The sequence below is a fragment of the Saimiri boliviensis genome, chromosome 13 (genome assembly GCF_048565385.1).
Source record: "Saimiri boliviensis isolate mSaiBol1 chromosome 13, mSaiBol1.pri, whole genome shotgun sequence".
Classification (NCBI taxonomy): Eukaryota; Metazoa; Chordata; class Mammalia; order Primates; family Cebidae; genus Saimiri; species Saimiri boliviensis.
Window position 1 is genome coordinate 98,604,304 of NC_133461.1, and position 14,749 is coordinate 98,619,052.

General features: G+C 51.2%; 1 protein-coding gene across 4 annotated transcripts in view; it reads right to left on the reverse strand.

The window, feature by feature from the left end:
* The window catches only part of LOXL2 (lysyl oxidase like 2), a 97,525-nt gene that overhangs the window by 14,595 nt on the left and 68,181 nt on the right, over nt 1–14,749 (reverse strand). For all 4 annotated transcript variants that reach the window (XR_012513273.1, XM_003937173.4, XM_074384064.1 and 1 more), the window contains exons 7-10: nt 13,024–13,175; nt 10,469–10,636; nt 7,531–7,696; nt 2,502–2,745 (exon numbers count right to left, since the gene is read on the reverse strand). Coding sequence is in view for 3 of the 4 variants with exons in the window: in XM_003937173.4 (XP_003937222.1) it covers nt 2,502–2,745; nt 7,531–7,696; nt 10,469–10,636; nt 13,024–13,175 (730 nt within the window). In the remaining variant the exon portion in view is untranslated. The remainder of the gene's footprint in view (nt 1–2,501; nt 2,746–7,530; nt 7,697–10,468; nt 10,637–13,023; nt 13,176–14,749) is intronic.

Genomic DNA, 14,749 nt, shown 5'->3' on the forward strand with positions numbered 1-14,749 from the left:
AGAAATAAAACAGACCACAGGAAAAGCGGTGTGTGGCGGGGACAGGGAGCCACAATCCCCAGGGCCAGATCAGAAGAACATTTCCAGGATGTCACCGTTTGCCTATTCTTGGAGGAGACCGATCCTTGGAGAGTAAGTATATGGCACAGGGAGGTTCCTACCATGTAATCTCTGGGTGGGCCGCCATATGCAGGGCTGAGATGCAATTATCTTCTGCTTATAGACCCATAGGCAGCAACAGCCCCTGCCTGCCCAGGAGTTCCACCCACACATTCCCTGAAGGGAGCCAAGCACCCATATCATCATAACTTTACTCTGACTTACACCCTGAAGAAGACTGGCATGCTTCTCTGTAAAGACTGCACCTTTGGCCGAATGCAGTGGCTCACACCTGTAATCTCAGCACTTTGGGAGACCGAGGTGGGCAGATCACCTGAGGTCAGGAGTTCAAGACCAGCCTGACCAATATGATAAAACCCCATCTCTACTAAAAATACAAAATTTAGCTGGGCATAATGGCATGCGCCTGTAATCCCAGCTACTTGGGAGACTGAGAGAGGAGAATCACTTGAACCCAGTAGGCAGAGGTTGCAGGGAGCCGAGATTATGGCATTGCATTCCAGCCTGGGCGACAAGAGCAAAACTCCGTCTCAAAAAAAACAAAAGACAAAAAACCATACCTTCTTGGGCTAATTAGGACATTCAGAACGTTCACTGAATTCTACCATAGTCCTTTCTTGTGAGACTAGTTGAACAACTCTATCCCAAACTGATTTGAATGTGACTAGGTCATCAGTTGCAATATGAAAAAAAAAAAAAAAAAAAAAAAGCCAAAGATAGATTTCTGATGCAGAGTCAGCAGAGAAAAAAAGAAAAGGGTATGTGCTTTGGAGTCAGACAGGTCTGAGCCCAGATCCCTGCTCTCTGCAACTCCTAGCATTATCTTGGGCAAGAGACAACTCCCAACCTCCGTGTCCTTCCCTAAGAAAACGAGGTTTCACTGAGCCTGACACTTAGAAGGGGACAGGACATGTTAGTTCTGCCTGTAACAGTGATGGCCACATTCCAGAGCTGCCACAGTGCCTAACATCATCTAAACGAGGGCTTCTCAGACTCCAGTGTGCACACGGCCACCTGAGAGTCCTGCTAAATGCAGATGCTGATGCATAGGTCTGCAGTGTGCCCTGGGATTGAGGAGCTCCCAGGCTCTGACGTGGTGGCCGATACCATGGGTCCGAGGACCTGACTTTGAGAAGCAGGATGTAGTGCAAAGCCTCGGTTGTACAGATGGGCCTTCCGAGTGTGGAGAAGGGCAATGACTAAGTCACCGTCTGCAGCCCCAAAGGGGGCTTCCTGCTGTATGAAGTGGCAGAAGGCTCTCTTCCTTCCTTTCCAAGAGCATACCTGCTTCTCTTCCCTTTACCCACCCAGCTCAGGTCTGAGCAAGAAAATCCCTCAACAGGCAGGCCAGAGACAACAGATTCTGGATTAGATTAAGAGGCCAGGCAAAGAAAGGGAAAACAGACAGAGGAAAAGGGAGAGGATGCGCAAATGGCTTGTGGTGGCTCCAGCCCTGGCTGGCTGTAGGATTTCACCCTGTTCTGTCCTTGCCTGGGATTTGTAGCACTGGATCAGGTCCACAAACGGACAGAGCTGGAAGGGACAGGCGAGGTCCCAGGCAACATGGCCCAGCTGAGCCAACATCATGCAGCTGGCTAGAGGCACGGCTGTGTTTAGAGACAAGGTCTGAGGACTCCTGGGCCCAGACTGCAGTTTCCACATCCTGTCTTCCTAGAGGTATTTAAAATACATACCACTATGTGGAATATATATATATATATATATATATGTATATATATATATACACACACACACACACATTTTTTTGAGACAGAGTCTTGTTCTGTCACCCAGGCCAGCTCACTACAACGTCCACCTCCCAGGTTCAAGCGATTCCCCTGCCTCAGCCTCCCCAGTAGCTGGGATTACAGGTGTGTGCCACCACACCCAGCTAATTTTTTCTATTTTAGTAGAGACAGGGTTTCACCATGTTCGCCTGGATGGTCTTGAACTCCTGACCTCAAGTGATCCGCCCGCCTCTGTCTCCCAAAGTTCAGGTATTACAGGCTGGGAATATTTCTAAAAGAACTCAGAGTCCAACAACCACAGAGCCTAGAGTACCTGGCACAAACCTATGGACACACTTGGAAACCGTTGGCTGAAGGTCAATGAGGAGGTACGGGCACTCAAAGTGTGTTTCCTGACGTTAGAAACACTGTGGGCAGGAAGAAGGGCGGCAGACCAAGGGAACTTGGAGTGGAGAATGTCTTTGGGAAATGTGACAGCCAGTGTGGCAGACGCAAGCCCCCTTTAGGAGGAACCTTTCTGTGGGTCATGCAGCCTCTTGGCTCTAAGTGACCCTGGCGACTCTGAACCCACATCTGGGGCCTGCAGGATGTCCGCCGGGCAGCTTAGTGGGGAGGGTGGTGGGCTGGGCCTACCTGTGACAGTCATGCCAGATCCACGCGTGGCGGCCGTTCTTGGGCCGGAAGTCGGACTGGCCGTTGTTGTGGATCTGGGAGGAGAAGCGCAGGAGCCGGCGGTAGCCCGTGGTGGGGTTGGTCTGCGCGGCCGAGGCTGACAGGCAGTTCTCCTCCATGGCGCACTGCAGCATGAACATGGGCCGGTCCTCCAGGTAAGTGGTCTGCTGCACCATCTCCGCGTTGAGGACCAGGTCCGGGGCGGCTGGGGAGGACGGCACGCTGGTCAGCAAGACAAGAGACCCCCTTCCCAAGGGTTCTACTTCTGATTCTTGAGCTGCGACAAAACCCTCTCCTGCCTGCCGTCACCTTCAGGAAGGGCTCAAGGGCTGCTCAAGGTTACCTTCTTGTTAGGAAGACTCTAAGTTACTCTTTCCCTCTGCTCTGAGTCCTCTTTGACAGCTCCTCAGTTATCAGTGCGGATGAGCGCGATCTTGACATCTCACTCACCTGGTCCCAGGCTACCAGCTAAGTGCAGACCGTGGTCAACAGAGCCAGCTCCTGGGAAGCACTGAATGTGGGTGATGAGAACATGGGGGTTGATTCTATTATTCTACTTTTAAGTGGCTTCAAATTTTCCATAATAAAATGCAAAAAAAAAAACGACGACGATGTGATTGTGCTACCCAGAGAGAACACCTCTAATGCCTTAGTCATCGTCTTCTGGGAATGAACATGTATAATACTGTATGTAGATACATGATGTGCTAATACTGTTCCCCTTAAAATACATCTTAACATACTTTCATGCTGACATATATCCATTACAGCACACTCACTTCATGGCTACATATTTAATTCCTAGCTCTCATAATTTTAGATACATTGGTTGCTTGGAATTTTTGTTATAAGCTGTGATAAACACCCTGTAGTACATCTGTGCATATAACTTATTTTTTTCTTGAGAATATATTTCTATAAGTGAAATTGCTAGGAGAAAGGACCGTCTATTTTTAAATCTCTGATTCCTCTTGCCAAACTGCCTTCTCGCAGGTTTCTGCAGGTTCCACGGCACACACTGCTGCCGGACCAGTTTTCCCCAGGTGCCTGTCTTTTAAATGCTTGATTTACTCAATTAGTGCACTGCACATAGCAGGTGTTAAAAAAATGACTGATGGCTACAATCTGTGTTTACTAAACAATTATATTAGGAGGCTTAGCTTCTTTGCAAAAGGATTAACTGTAGGCTTTATCCTTAAGAGTGTGTTTTCAGCTTGGGGTGGTGGCTGACACCTGTAATCCCAGCACTTTGGGAGGCCGAGGTGGGCAGATTACAAGGTCAGGAGTTTGAGACCAGCCTGGCCAATATGGTAAAACCCCATGTCTACTAAAAATACAAACATCAGCCAGGTATGGTGGTGGGTGCCTGTAATCCCAGCTACTTGGGAGGCTGAGGCAGGAGAATGGCTTGAACCCGGGAGGTGGAGGCTGCAGTGAGCCAAGATCATGCCACTGCACTCCAGCCTGGGCGACGGAGCAAGACTCTGCCTCAAAAAAAAAAAGAAAAAAGAAAAAAAGGCTCTTTCAGTGAACATTTCTAGTACACAGAAAAATGCCACATATGAATTAGTGATCACGAGATCCTGCCATCTTTAATTTTGACCAGCCGCTTGTAATTTTTTTTCCCCCTAGACTGCTTGGCAGAACTGCTTATAAATTTCAAGCAAGCACAGTCTGTGAGTTTTGCTTCTCTCAAGTTCATCAGCACCTGGAGGGAGCTCTGTCTCCCTTTTCCCCCTCCTCCCCACTAGGCTTACAGGCTGTGGCAGAGCTCAGCAGGTTCTCAGTCAATGCTGTGAGCTCACTGGCACCTGGCAGAGCTGGCCTCCTCTAGAGAGCAGATCCATTCACAAGAATTGGTTGTGGAACCGAAGGGCAGAGAAAGGGCACACACAGATGGCATGTGGTGTAGGGCATGGAAGCCATAAGTCAGGAGGCTCCTGTTGATTGACAAGTATTACTTCATGGAGGCTATGCCAGGATGCAGCATTGCCCTGCACCAAGTATTCTGGGTATGCTTTTTTTTTTCTGAGGGTGTCGTGTGAGTCTCTTATTAGTAGATGGTTCCTCTGAATACCTCTCAGGTAAGCACGGGAGTCTCCACTTGGGCCTGCCCTCCAGCTCATGAGGAGAGGGATCTGTTAATGTGCCATGGTTTCTGATTAGCTGGTAGCCTGGGACCTGCACTCCCAACCTGCCATGGGTTGGGACTTGGCCTCCTTTGCATCCAGCAGGCAGCAGAGCGCCTAAGTGGCCACCTTCCACCTACCCATGGCTCAAGTATTACGATGCACCATGCTGGGCTCTCTGAACGGAGCTGAGCAAGCCAGATGTGGAACTACCCCAGACTCTAGCAAGAGAGAGACTTATTAAGCCCATAATAATTACTACTGCAACAAGAGCTGGCAGGAGAAATGTAGGGCATGATGGAAATTGTAACAGGAGGAGCCTGTCGGGTGGGTGGTCAGGAAGGCTGCTTTGGGAGAAGCTGTGTTTTAGTTGTTCTCTGAAGGATGAGTGGGGAATGGAGGAAATACACTAAGGATGAAGTTGGGGAGGCTTCAGACCAAAAAACCAGCCTGTGCAGGCCCCTGTGGCACAAGGGAGGGTCAAAGCCAGTGTGGTGCAGATGCTGAGGACAGGTCAGGGTGGCCTGGGAGGGGGCTGGACAACATCAGGGTGGCCTGGGAGGGGGCTGGACAACATGAGCCCTGTGTGAGCCCCTAGTCACGGAAGTGCAGTGGGACCTTGGGTGGGATTTAAGTGGCAGGTGGTCTTGGCTGTGGCTTTGGGGAAAGGAGAGGAGGGGAAGCCACCACAGGGGCATGTGTGACTGTGGGGACCTCCTTTGCAGTGATGCCGTGTGGAAGGTGGTCATCTGGACACAGGCAGCAACAGGGGTGTGGGAAGTCACAGAGGAGGCTGAAAACATACTGAGAGGTAAAAATCAAGAGGGACTGGATGTGGGGATGGTAGGCAAGAGGGAGAATCAGGAGGATGTGGAGATTTCCAGTATATGCAATTGGTAGGGTGAGAGTAAGATATTAGGAAGGGTTGCCTGAAGAATTACTTTATTTCCCTGAATGCTCTAACATGCATTTAGCCAGACCAGCCAAGAGCTGTGTTCCTGGCCCCAAAGGCCACTGCCCCACTGCAGACACACTCCTAGTGACGCTTCAGCCTGAGCTGTGGAGCATTCTGAGGAATCGTCCCATGAAACTCATGTTTGGCCCTTCCATGAGGATATGAGGACATCGTTCATCTCATAAATCTCAGTCCTCAGCAAATTTCAGAGTTGTGGGCTTCTCTTGACTTACGGGTTTGTTTCCGTCTCACTGTTAGTTATATTAATGACCGGTTTTCTCTTTCCTCTGGCTGGTAGGAAGCTCGGTATGAAATTAACGACCTACTCATAATAAATGTATAGAAACCCCAGTATGCATTTTTTAAATTAACCTCTCCCTGGCTCCATTTTAAGCCACAACCATTTTGCTATTAGCTGTCTTATCTTTCATCTGTTTTTATTTTATGCTATCTTGAATTGTATTTAGGTTTGTATTATCTTAATTTCCTTGAGGAAAAGATGGGATACTGCGCATATAAATAAATTGATATATAAAGAAAAGGCCCCTGACAGGGGTGTGGCCATTCCTCTCTGCTGGGATGCCCTCCTCTGGGGAGCTGGTAAGGTGGTGATCTCGCCATCTCTCCTCACACACAGGTTGTGATAGCTTGTGATGTCTGCCCAGAGAAGCTTGCCCTGAGATCCTGCTTTGCGAGGGCTAGGAGATGCCAGTGAGTCTAAAAGGGGTTGTGGGCAAGGGGTTGATGGGCCAGGCACCGGTGGCTCACGCCTGTAATCCCAGCACTTTGGGAGGCTAAGGCGGGTGGATCACGAGGTCAAGAGTTCAAGACCAGCCTGGCCAACATGGTGAAACCCCATCTCTACATACAAAAATTAGCCAGGCATGGTGGCGAGCACCTGTAATCGCAGCTACTCAGGAGCCTGAGGCAGAGAATTACTTGAACTCAGGAGGCAGAGGAGGCAGTGAACCAAGATTGCGCCATTGCACTCCGGCCTGGGTGACAGAGCGTGACTCCGTCTCAATTAAAAAAAGGGTGGGGTGGGGTGGATAGGAGAGGCACCTGCTGGGCTGAGTTCAAGCCCGCATTCTCCGTGATGGCAGAATGACAGTGCATCTTGGTTTACCAAGCACTTGCATACATTCACTGTCACACTTGATTTCTAATTTCTAGGGAAAACAACCACAGACCACAGAGGCTGACATGCTTTGCCATGATCAGCCAAGAAGGCAGGGTCTGGTCTCAAGTTCTCTGGCCAGTACCTGTGCCTCCCAATGAAGATGGCTACATGTGGGTTTTATCATAAGGCCAGGAAAGGAGGGCAGGGCTTGGGCTGAGGAGGATAGCATTCTTCAGGGCTGTCTACTGTTCCTCTTCTCTCAGTGTGGGAGGGAGGCCTCAGGAAGTGGGTCATTCTGAATCCTGGCTGGCATTCCCTTCTATGGGACCAGTCTCTCCAGGACTCCCAGCGAGCTACCAGGCAGCTAAGTGACCGCCAGGGTCTGAAATAGGAACTGCTCTACAGAGGAGGGGGAGGGAGGAAGCCAACACACGTGGAAGCTGTCATCATCCCCATTTAACTGGCGTAACAGAGGCGCGCGCTCCCAGTCATGTTGTCTGCCCTGCGTCACTGAAGTCGCAGCGGTCCTGTGACTGAAACCAAGGCTCCCAGCCTGCAGCCCCTCCCTCCCGCTGTCCTCCCCACTACGTCATAGGCAGTGATCTGTGGTTGGGGTGGCGGTCATCCCTCCTGCCCCCCACTTTTTCTCCCTTAGTACTTCATTCCACCTTCTATTGCTTGGCTCACGGCAAGGCTTTAGAGCCTCTCAAAGAATAACTGACGGGACTGTGGTCCCCTTGGGAGCCCGGCGGGGAGGGTGAGGTGTGACCCCCCAGGAGTTCTCACTTTCTGAGCAGGCGACTCCGGCCCCGTACTGCACCCCGCCCTGGGGACAGGCCACGTCCTCCCCGTCGTGGCGGCAGTGCGCCAGGGACAGCTCCGTTCCCGAGCACTTCACTCCGCTCATGACCACTTTGTTGGCGTAGACATCTCCATGCCAATACCAGGTCTCCTGGATGAACCAACAAAACAAATGGTGGGTACATCACCTTGAACTGTCACTTTCTCATATCCTAACAACTTGCAGCCTCACAAAAATCCCGTTTTATGATCCCATTTTATGAACGGAGATAGCTGGGGCACAGAGAGTCCCCTGCCCAAGCTGCACGGTTAGTTGGTGGCAGAGTGAGTTGGAATCCAGGTCTCCTGACCCTAGCACTTGGACTCTGTCACTCTCCCCTTCCAGGAAGTAGGGCTAAAGTTGTGGTCAAACACTGCAGGGCTGCTTATCAGGAATGGCAGGTGCGCACAACTCAGGTTGCCCACTCCCTAGTCTTGAGCCAAGGCAGACATTGCTAATCAGTCACAGCACCCTCTCCTCTAAGCCCAAATGGGATCTCAGAATCCTTCTCAACACCATGCTCCAGGAAGATGCTACTGGTTGATTGGAAAGGGTGAGAGAGAAAAAATCTATTTGCATATGTCAATCGTTAGACATGTTACAAAGATGAACTTCTGAATTTAGGCTTTTCCCCAGTTTAAAGAGCATTTCATAGAGTAGTTCTACACAGAGGCTTAGGATGCTGGGATTTATTTGGCCCCTTTGCTCTATGGGGCTTCAAAATACTGTTAGGATTTACTCACACCTCAGAGTAGTTTCCAGCAGAGAAAAATGAGGAGCAGAATGGGGCCATCAGGTATAGAAATGGGATGAGAACACAGGTTCTGTGTTCCTCGGGTCTCTCAGGCTTGGAGGATGAGGCAGGATTAGAGCTCAAGGAATTCTTCTTGGAATCATCAGAGAGAGACCATCAGCATAGGAAAGGCCTTGGAAGTGTTACTATCTCATCTAAACTCTCCTGTGATGGTTGATAGTATGTGTCAACTTGCCTAAGCTACAGTACCCAGATACTTGGTCAAACACTATTCTAGATGTTTCTGTGAGGCTGTTTTTAGCTGAGATTAACATTGTAATCTCTGAGTAAGGCAGATTACCCTCCATAATGTGGTGGATTCTCATCCAATCGGTTGAAGATTTTAAGAGGTAAATAATACCTGGAGCCCCCCAAGGAAGAGATCATTCTGACCACAGACTGACTTCAGACTGCAACACCAATGCTTCCAGCCTGCTGGTCTACCCTGCAGACTTCAGCTTTGCCAACCCCATCACTGGATGAGGCAGTTCCTTAAAATAAATATATTTATGCTCTGTGTGTGTGTGTGTGTGTGTGTGTGTGTGTGTGTGTGTGTGTGGCTATACAAACACATATAAATCTATTTTGGTGGAATATATTTGCATAAATATATATTGGTTGATAGCGCACGCACACACACACACACACACACGCACACACAAATACACATTCATAAAACCTATCGGTTCTGTTTCTCTTTTTGACCAATGGATATTTTGACCAATACCCATCCCCATCCTCCAGATGAAAAAACTGGGGACTTGAGAAGGGACAGGGCTTGTAATGAGTGGCAGATTTGGTCCAGACATCAGCCCCAGGCCTATTTCATGACCCCACTTGAGGCCCAGGTGTCTTAGGAATGAGCTGACAGGGAACAAAAATATCTGGACAAAGACTCTCTTGAAATGTGGCACTGTTTTCCCACTCTCTTTGGAGATTTAGAGAGTGCCCTGGCTTGTCATAAAAAGATTAGCAGAAATACTGCGTTGCCTGGGGAACCCGAGCTCCCAGAGGGTGTGGGCAGCCATTTCAAAGGTCTGTCCCTACTGGGTGCAGGAATGAAGAGCCACAGGGCAGGGGACCCCAGGCAGCTTCTGCTCAGGGCTCAGCACCTCCCATCAGAGCGACCTGGGACCCATCCAGCTCATGGGAGACAGTCAGGCTCAGTAAGGATGGGGGAGTCCTCCTCTTCCCTCCCTAAACCCCTTTCTTGGGCCCCAACAAGGGCCACTGGGGAAGGAGAGCTGGAGTCGGGATTACCACCACCACAAGACGGTCTCCAAGCATCTTCCTGTTCTGTAAGCTGCTTAATGAACATGTTTAAAGCCAGGATACTGAGGACTTGGGATTGTTCATTCCCTATCACAGGGAGGACAGCTGAGGCAGGGAAGGATGACTGCTTTGCCCCAGACCATTACACAGAGGGCTGGTGGGAATGCATCGGGATTAGAACGGGGCCTCCTCTTTTGTTGCTGCTTTGTGATAGAGGCGGGAGGGTGGGAACAAGGACCAGAGCTCAGCTGTTCTCAGCTGAGTCACTCTCTCTTTGGAGAAGGGGCTGGGAGGAAGTATAGCTCACGTGACAAGTCTTGGAGATTTCCTAGCGTGTCAGCGGGAGAATGCGTTAGGCAGAGATGTCAGCGGGGAACGGTGTTCAGACCAGAGCAGGCTTCCAAGTGAGCAAGCTAAAGCATAAGGGAAGGGTGAGCCTTGGGCTGGGGATCACCACCTCCCTGAAGGACTGAGTTGCTTCCTTTTGCACAAGGCATATCAGGACGCCCCAGGATCAGCCTTGAGCCCAGGGTGAACCCCAGTGTGCAGAGCAGGAGTGGAACATGAAAAGCGGAGCCCAGCGCCTCGTTCTGCAGCCGAGAAATCAAGGCAGAGGTGGGAGTGACCTGCCCGAGGGAGGACTCAGGCCCGTTAGGAGGAGCGCTGTGGCTGAAGCAGGCTCCCTGCCTCCGAGTCCTTCCAGGGCACCTTGTTCTGTCTTTCCTGCGTGGGAAGGAGGGTGATTGAAGACAGTGTGGTCAGACTGCACGGGGCGGGGGAGGGCGGTGAGTGCGAGGTCTGACGCTGGAGCTTCTCACCTGAAAGGCGTTGCTGGCAAATCCCAGGCCCAGCTGGCGGCAGACCACCATGGCCTCCACGATGCCCCAGTTCTGGCCGCATACCGTCCCCCACACAAGGGACCCGTTTCTCTCCACCAGCACCTCCACTCGGCCCTCGTAGGGATTGCGGCCCCCGTTCAGGCGCAGCTGCAGACAGAAAGGAAGGCGACAGTCACCAAGAGGGACGGAGGGCTTCCCCACTATGCCGCCATCTGCCCCAGTGTCCTGGTGTCCTAAGCCTGTTGCTGCCGGAGGCACACGCAGATTCAGCAGCACCCTTGGGAGCCCCCTGGTGGCAGCACCGTGCCTAGCATGGTCTTAGAGTGAGGTCCCTACCCCAGGTACCCTAAGCAGCTGGGGAGGCCCAGTGACTCCACTGACTTTGCTGCCCAGGAGCCTATCAGTGGGGGCTGCTCTTTGCGAGGATGCGTTCTTGGGACCTTGACCTGTTGGAACCCCCAAGACTCCTGCCTGGGCCCTTTTCTCTTTGCCACACCCGCTTCCTGGGGTGTTCAGGTGACTGCTAGCATTTTGTTCCATGGCCCCCCCTGCTGGCTTCTCTGAGACCCACCTAACCAGCTGCCTATCTGATAGCAGCACTTGGCATCTCAGAGATCACACATCTGAACTTGTCTTTTTTCTTTACCCTAAATAACTGGGTGTGGCCACGTTCCAATACCACTTCATTTTTTTTTTTTTTTTTGAGACAGAGTTTCGCTGTTGTTACCCAGGCTGGAGTGCAATGGCGCGATCTTGGCTCACCGCAACCTCCGCCTCCTGGGCTCAGGCAATTCTCCTGCCTCAACCTCCTGAGTAGCTGGAATTACAAGCACGCACCACCATGCCCAGTTAATTTCTTGTATTTTTAGTAGAGACAGGGTTTCACCATGTTGACCCGGATGGTCTCGATCTTTTGACCTCGTGATCCACCGGCCTCGGCCTCCCAAAGTGCTGGGATTACAGGCTTGAGCCACCGCACCCGGCCCACCACTTCATTTTAAAAAACACACTGGGTATGGTGGCTTATACCTGTAATCCCAGCACTTCGGGGGGCTGAGGTGGGAGGATCACCTGAGCCCAGGAGTTTGAGACCAGCCTGTGCAACACAGCAAGACCCCATCTCTACAAAAAACAAATTTAAAAAATGAGCCAGGCATGGTGGTGCCTGGTGATGCACACCTGTAGTCCCACCTACTTCGGAGGCCAAGGTTGGGGGATCCCTTGAGCCCACAAGTTTGAGGTTGCAGTTAGCTATGATCATACCACTGCACTCCAGCTTGGGCAACAGAGCAAGACTCTGTCTCAAAAAACAAATGAATAAACAAAAAACCAGGAGGAGGAATGGGTTTGGCCCACACGTCATAGTTTGCTGGGATTCCGAATCTGCTGTTATTCAAGCCAGAAACAGAGGAGCAGCTGTTGACATCTCCCACAGTCTTGTCTCACATCCTGTCAAAAGTCTTCACCTGTGGGTTTCATCGCTCATCTCTCTCCAATGCATCCACTTCCCTCCAGCCCTTCCCTGCCCTCCGTCGTCTCCTGCCTGAGCCAGAGCAGCATTCCTGTTCTAGATCCTAAAGCCAAGGCAACCCTCAGGGGCTCTGGCTGCAAGATGTGGCTGCCTCGTTGCCTTTGGGGCCAGGAAAACATGTGGTCACCAAGTACACTTCCCAAGGCTCCAAGACATTGCCGTGGTTCTCCAAGGCGGGCCCGGCCTGGGGTGGCCTCCATGACAGGGAGAAGGGTTTGACTGTTCTGCAAGGAATCTGGCCCCTTCATGCACTGGGGGGCTTTTCTAGTTTTCTAGAGAAGACTGGAGGGCACAGTGTAGCTGGCAGGCACTTCTAACTTGACACGGAACACAGCTGGCCAGTTCCAGGGCCCCAAACAGGCACCAGCATCCTGGAAACCACGCAGCTTTCTGGTGAGCAGGGTCTGACCCCAGCAGTGACCATGGAGCCTGAGGGACCTCGTGGTCAGCCAGGAGCCTCTGTCCTCATCCTCTGCACCTCCTCGCCCAAGGAGGATGCCAGGGAAGGTCAGTCCTTCTCAAAGTCTCTTTAAAGCCGCCCAGACGTTTCCCTTTTCCTGCTCCTTTGGTTCTCAGTGGCAGGAGCACAAGGTCTTAAAGAAGGGAGCAAAGTGTGGGGCAGCCCAGTGTTTTTCGGAACAGGAACAGAGAAAACAGAACACCTCCAGCCAGCTTTGATAAGGTTGTGGCTAGCTGGTCCCATGCCTGTGTTTGAAGGTGGTGGGGCAGACGTGACGTAACTCAACTTAGATACTAACAGGCAGGGAGGCAGGGAGGCAGGGTCTTTCCAGCTCAGGCTGCACACAGGGGCCTGGGCCTCCTGCCAGGCCAGCCAGGCCTGAGGTTCAGAGGGGAACTGAACACCACAAATGTCAAGTGGCAGTGTCAGCAGCGGTACTCGCAGCGGCACCTGCTGGTTCATCTTCTGGTTCATCCCGGAGCTCTGCGTCTATACTTTCTGCAGCCTCAGTTACAGTTCCCTCTAGGTGGCCAGCCCCCTCACCTTTTTCTGCAAGCCCATGGCAGGGATGTTGCATCTCACACCAGCATCCTCCTCATGGTTGCAGCCCTGAGACTCAGCGTTGAACTTGCAGTCTATGATGGACTTCTCATTGCCCGTGCACTGGATCTCGTTGAGGTGGATGGGTCCGATCCCTGCAGAGGCAGAATGAGCATGCGCTATGAAAGCTTTGCACGGAAACTTTCGGGATTGGCAAGAAAGTCCTGTACAGTAAGAACATGCCCTTCCCATCCTCAGAACACCCTTCACTGCCTCTAGTGAGGGAAGCCTCTTCTCCCCAGAGAGAACAGAGCCAGCTCTCTCGGGATTTACTTATCCCGTAAAAGCAAATAAAGTTTGCTACTAATTTGCTGTGTGACCTTGGCCAGATCACTTAGCCTCTCTGAATACCAGTATTCTATCATCCTTTCCTAGTCCAAAGGAATTGGACTAGAAGCTGTGTACGTTTCCTTCACGACTTTAATATTCTATGCATTTATGAATCTCAAAGGGACGACTATTGCTGTATTTATCAGGGTCCCTGCAGGAAACAGATGGCATGTACAAATTGAACTGAGTTAGAAAAAGGAATTTTAGAAATAAAGGTATGGATGGAGTGAAGGAAAATCACAGAGCACAGTCCAGTACTCAGGAGCTAGTGACACAGACATAGATAGCACGCCTGTTACTCCCCACCTCCCTGCTAGGTGCTGAGGATTCAAAGATGGGTGAGGCAGGCTCCTGCTCCAAATTGCTCCTGGTTCCTGAGGGAGGCAGAACTCACACAAAGGCTTGTGATATGAGGTTGTCAGTAACAAAGATGATGGTCACGACAGGTCCTCTGGGGCTCAAAGGTGGGCCCTCAGCCCTGCTGGGGGGTTCTGGAGATAGCTGGTATCAAGGCTTACTGAGGGCAAAAACCAACTTATAGATCAACCCATATTAGCAGGCAAGAGCCAAGTTTCTGTTTCCCTGGAAATTCATAAATGATGATGCTACCAATTCCTTGGAATTTTATAAAATGCATTAAAACGCATCAGTGATGGTAGCTGGAAGCACTGAAGGACGAGTGTGGAAAGGCTGTAACAAGACACCGATCCTAATCAGAGCCCAGGAAGCAAGCCAGGGCCACAGCTCATGGGCACAGACAGGTGACAACCTGGGACCTCAGACCCAATCGGATCAGGGGCTCGTCTGGTGCCTGTAAGGGTGATGATGGGGTGATGAGGCTGGTAGCTGATATTTATCAAGCACTTATTATGTGCCAGATTGTGTGCTAAACACACTGCCTGCATTAACTCACCGAGTCATCCCAGCAAGCTCCCAAAATAAGGAATCAGACGACCAAAGATTAAGTCTCTAACCCAGTGGGGAGCCAGGATTCAAACCAGGCAGGCTGACCGCTGGGCACGGTCTTGCCAAGTTTCTGAAGCTCATTCAGGGGAGTCAGGAGAGAAAACCCTGTGTTGGGTAAGAGCAGAAAGTTCTGTCTAGGAAGCAGCTGGGCTTATCTGGTCCAAACACCCGAGCTCTCCTCCCTCGAGGGAAGCCCTCACTGTCTACTGCCTCCTGGACTGCCCTCTTTCTGCCTCCAACTAAGGAGAAGCCTGCCTTGAAGGAAAATCTCAACTCCGTCCTGCTTCATGGTGCAGCTTCAAAGACCTCTGAACTTTTGCTTTTTACATGCCTTGCTCAAGCGGCCATGAGCTGGGCGGGCGGCCTGAGACTG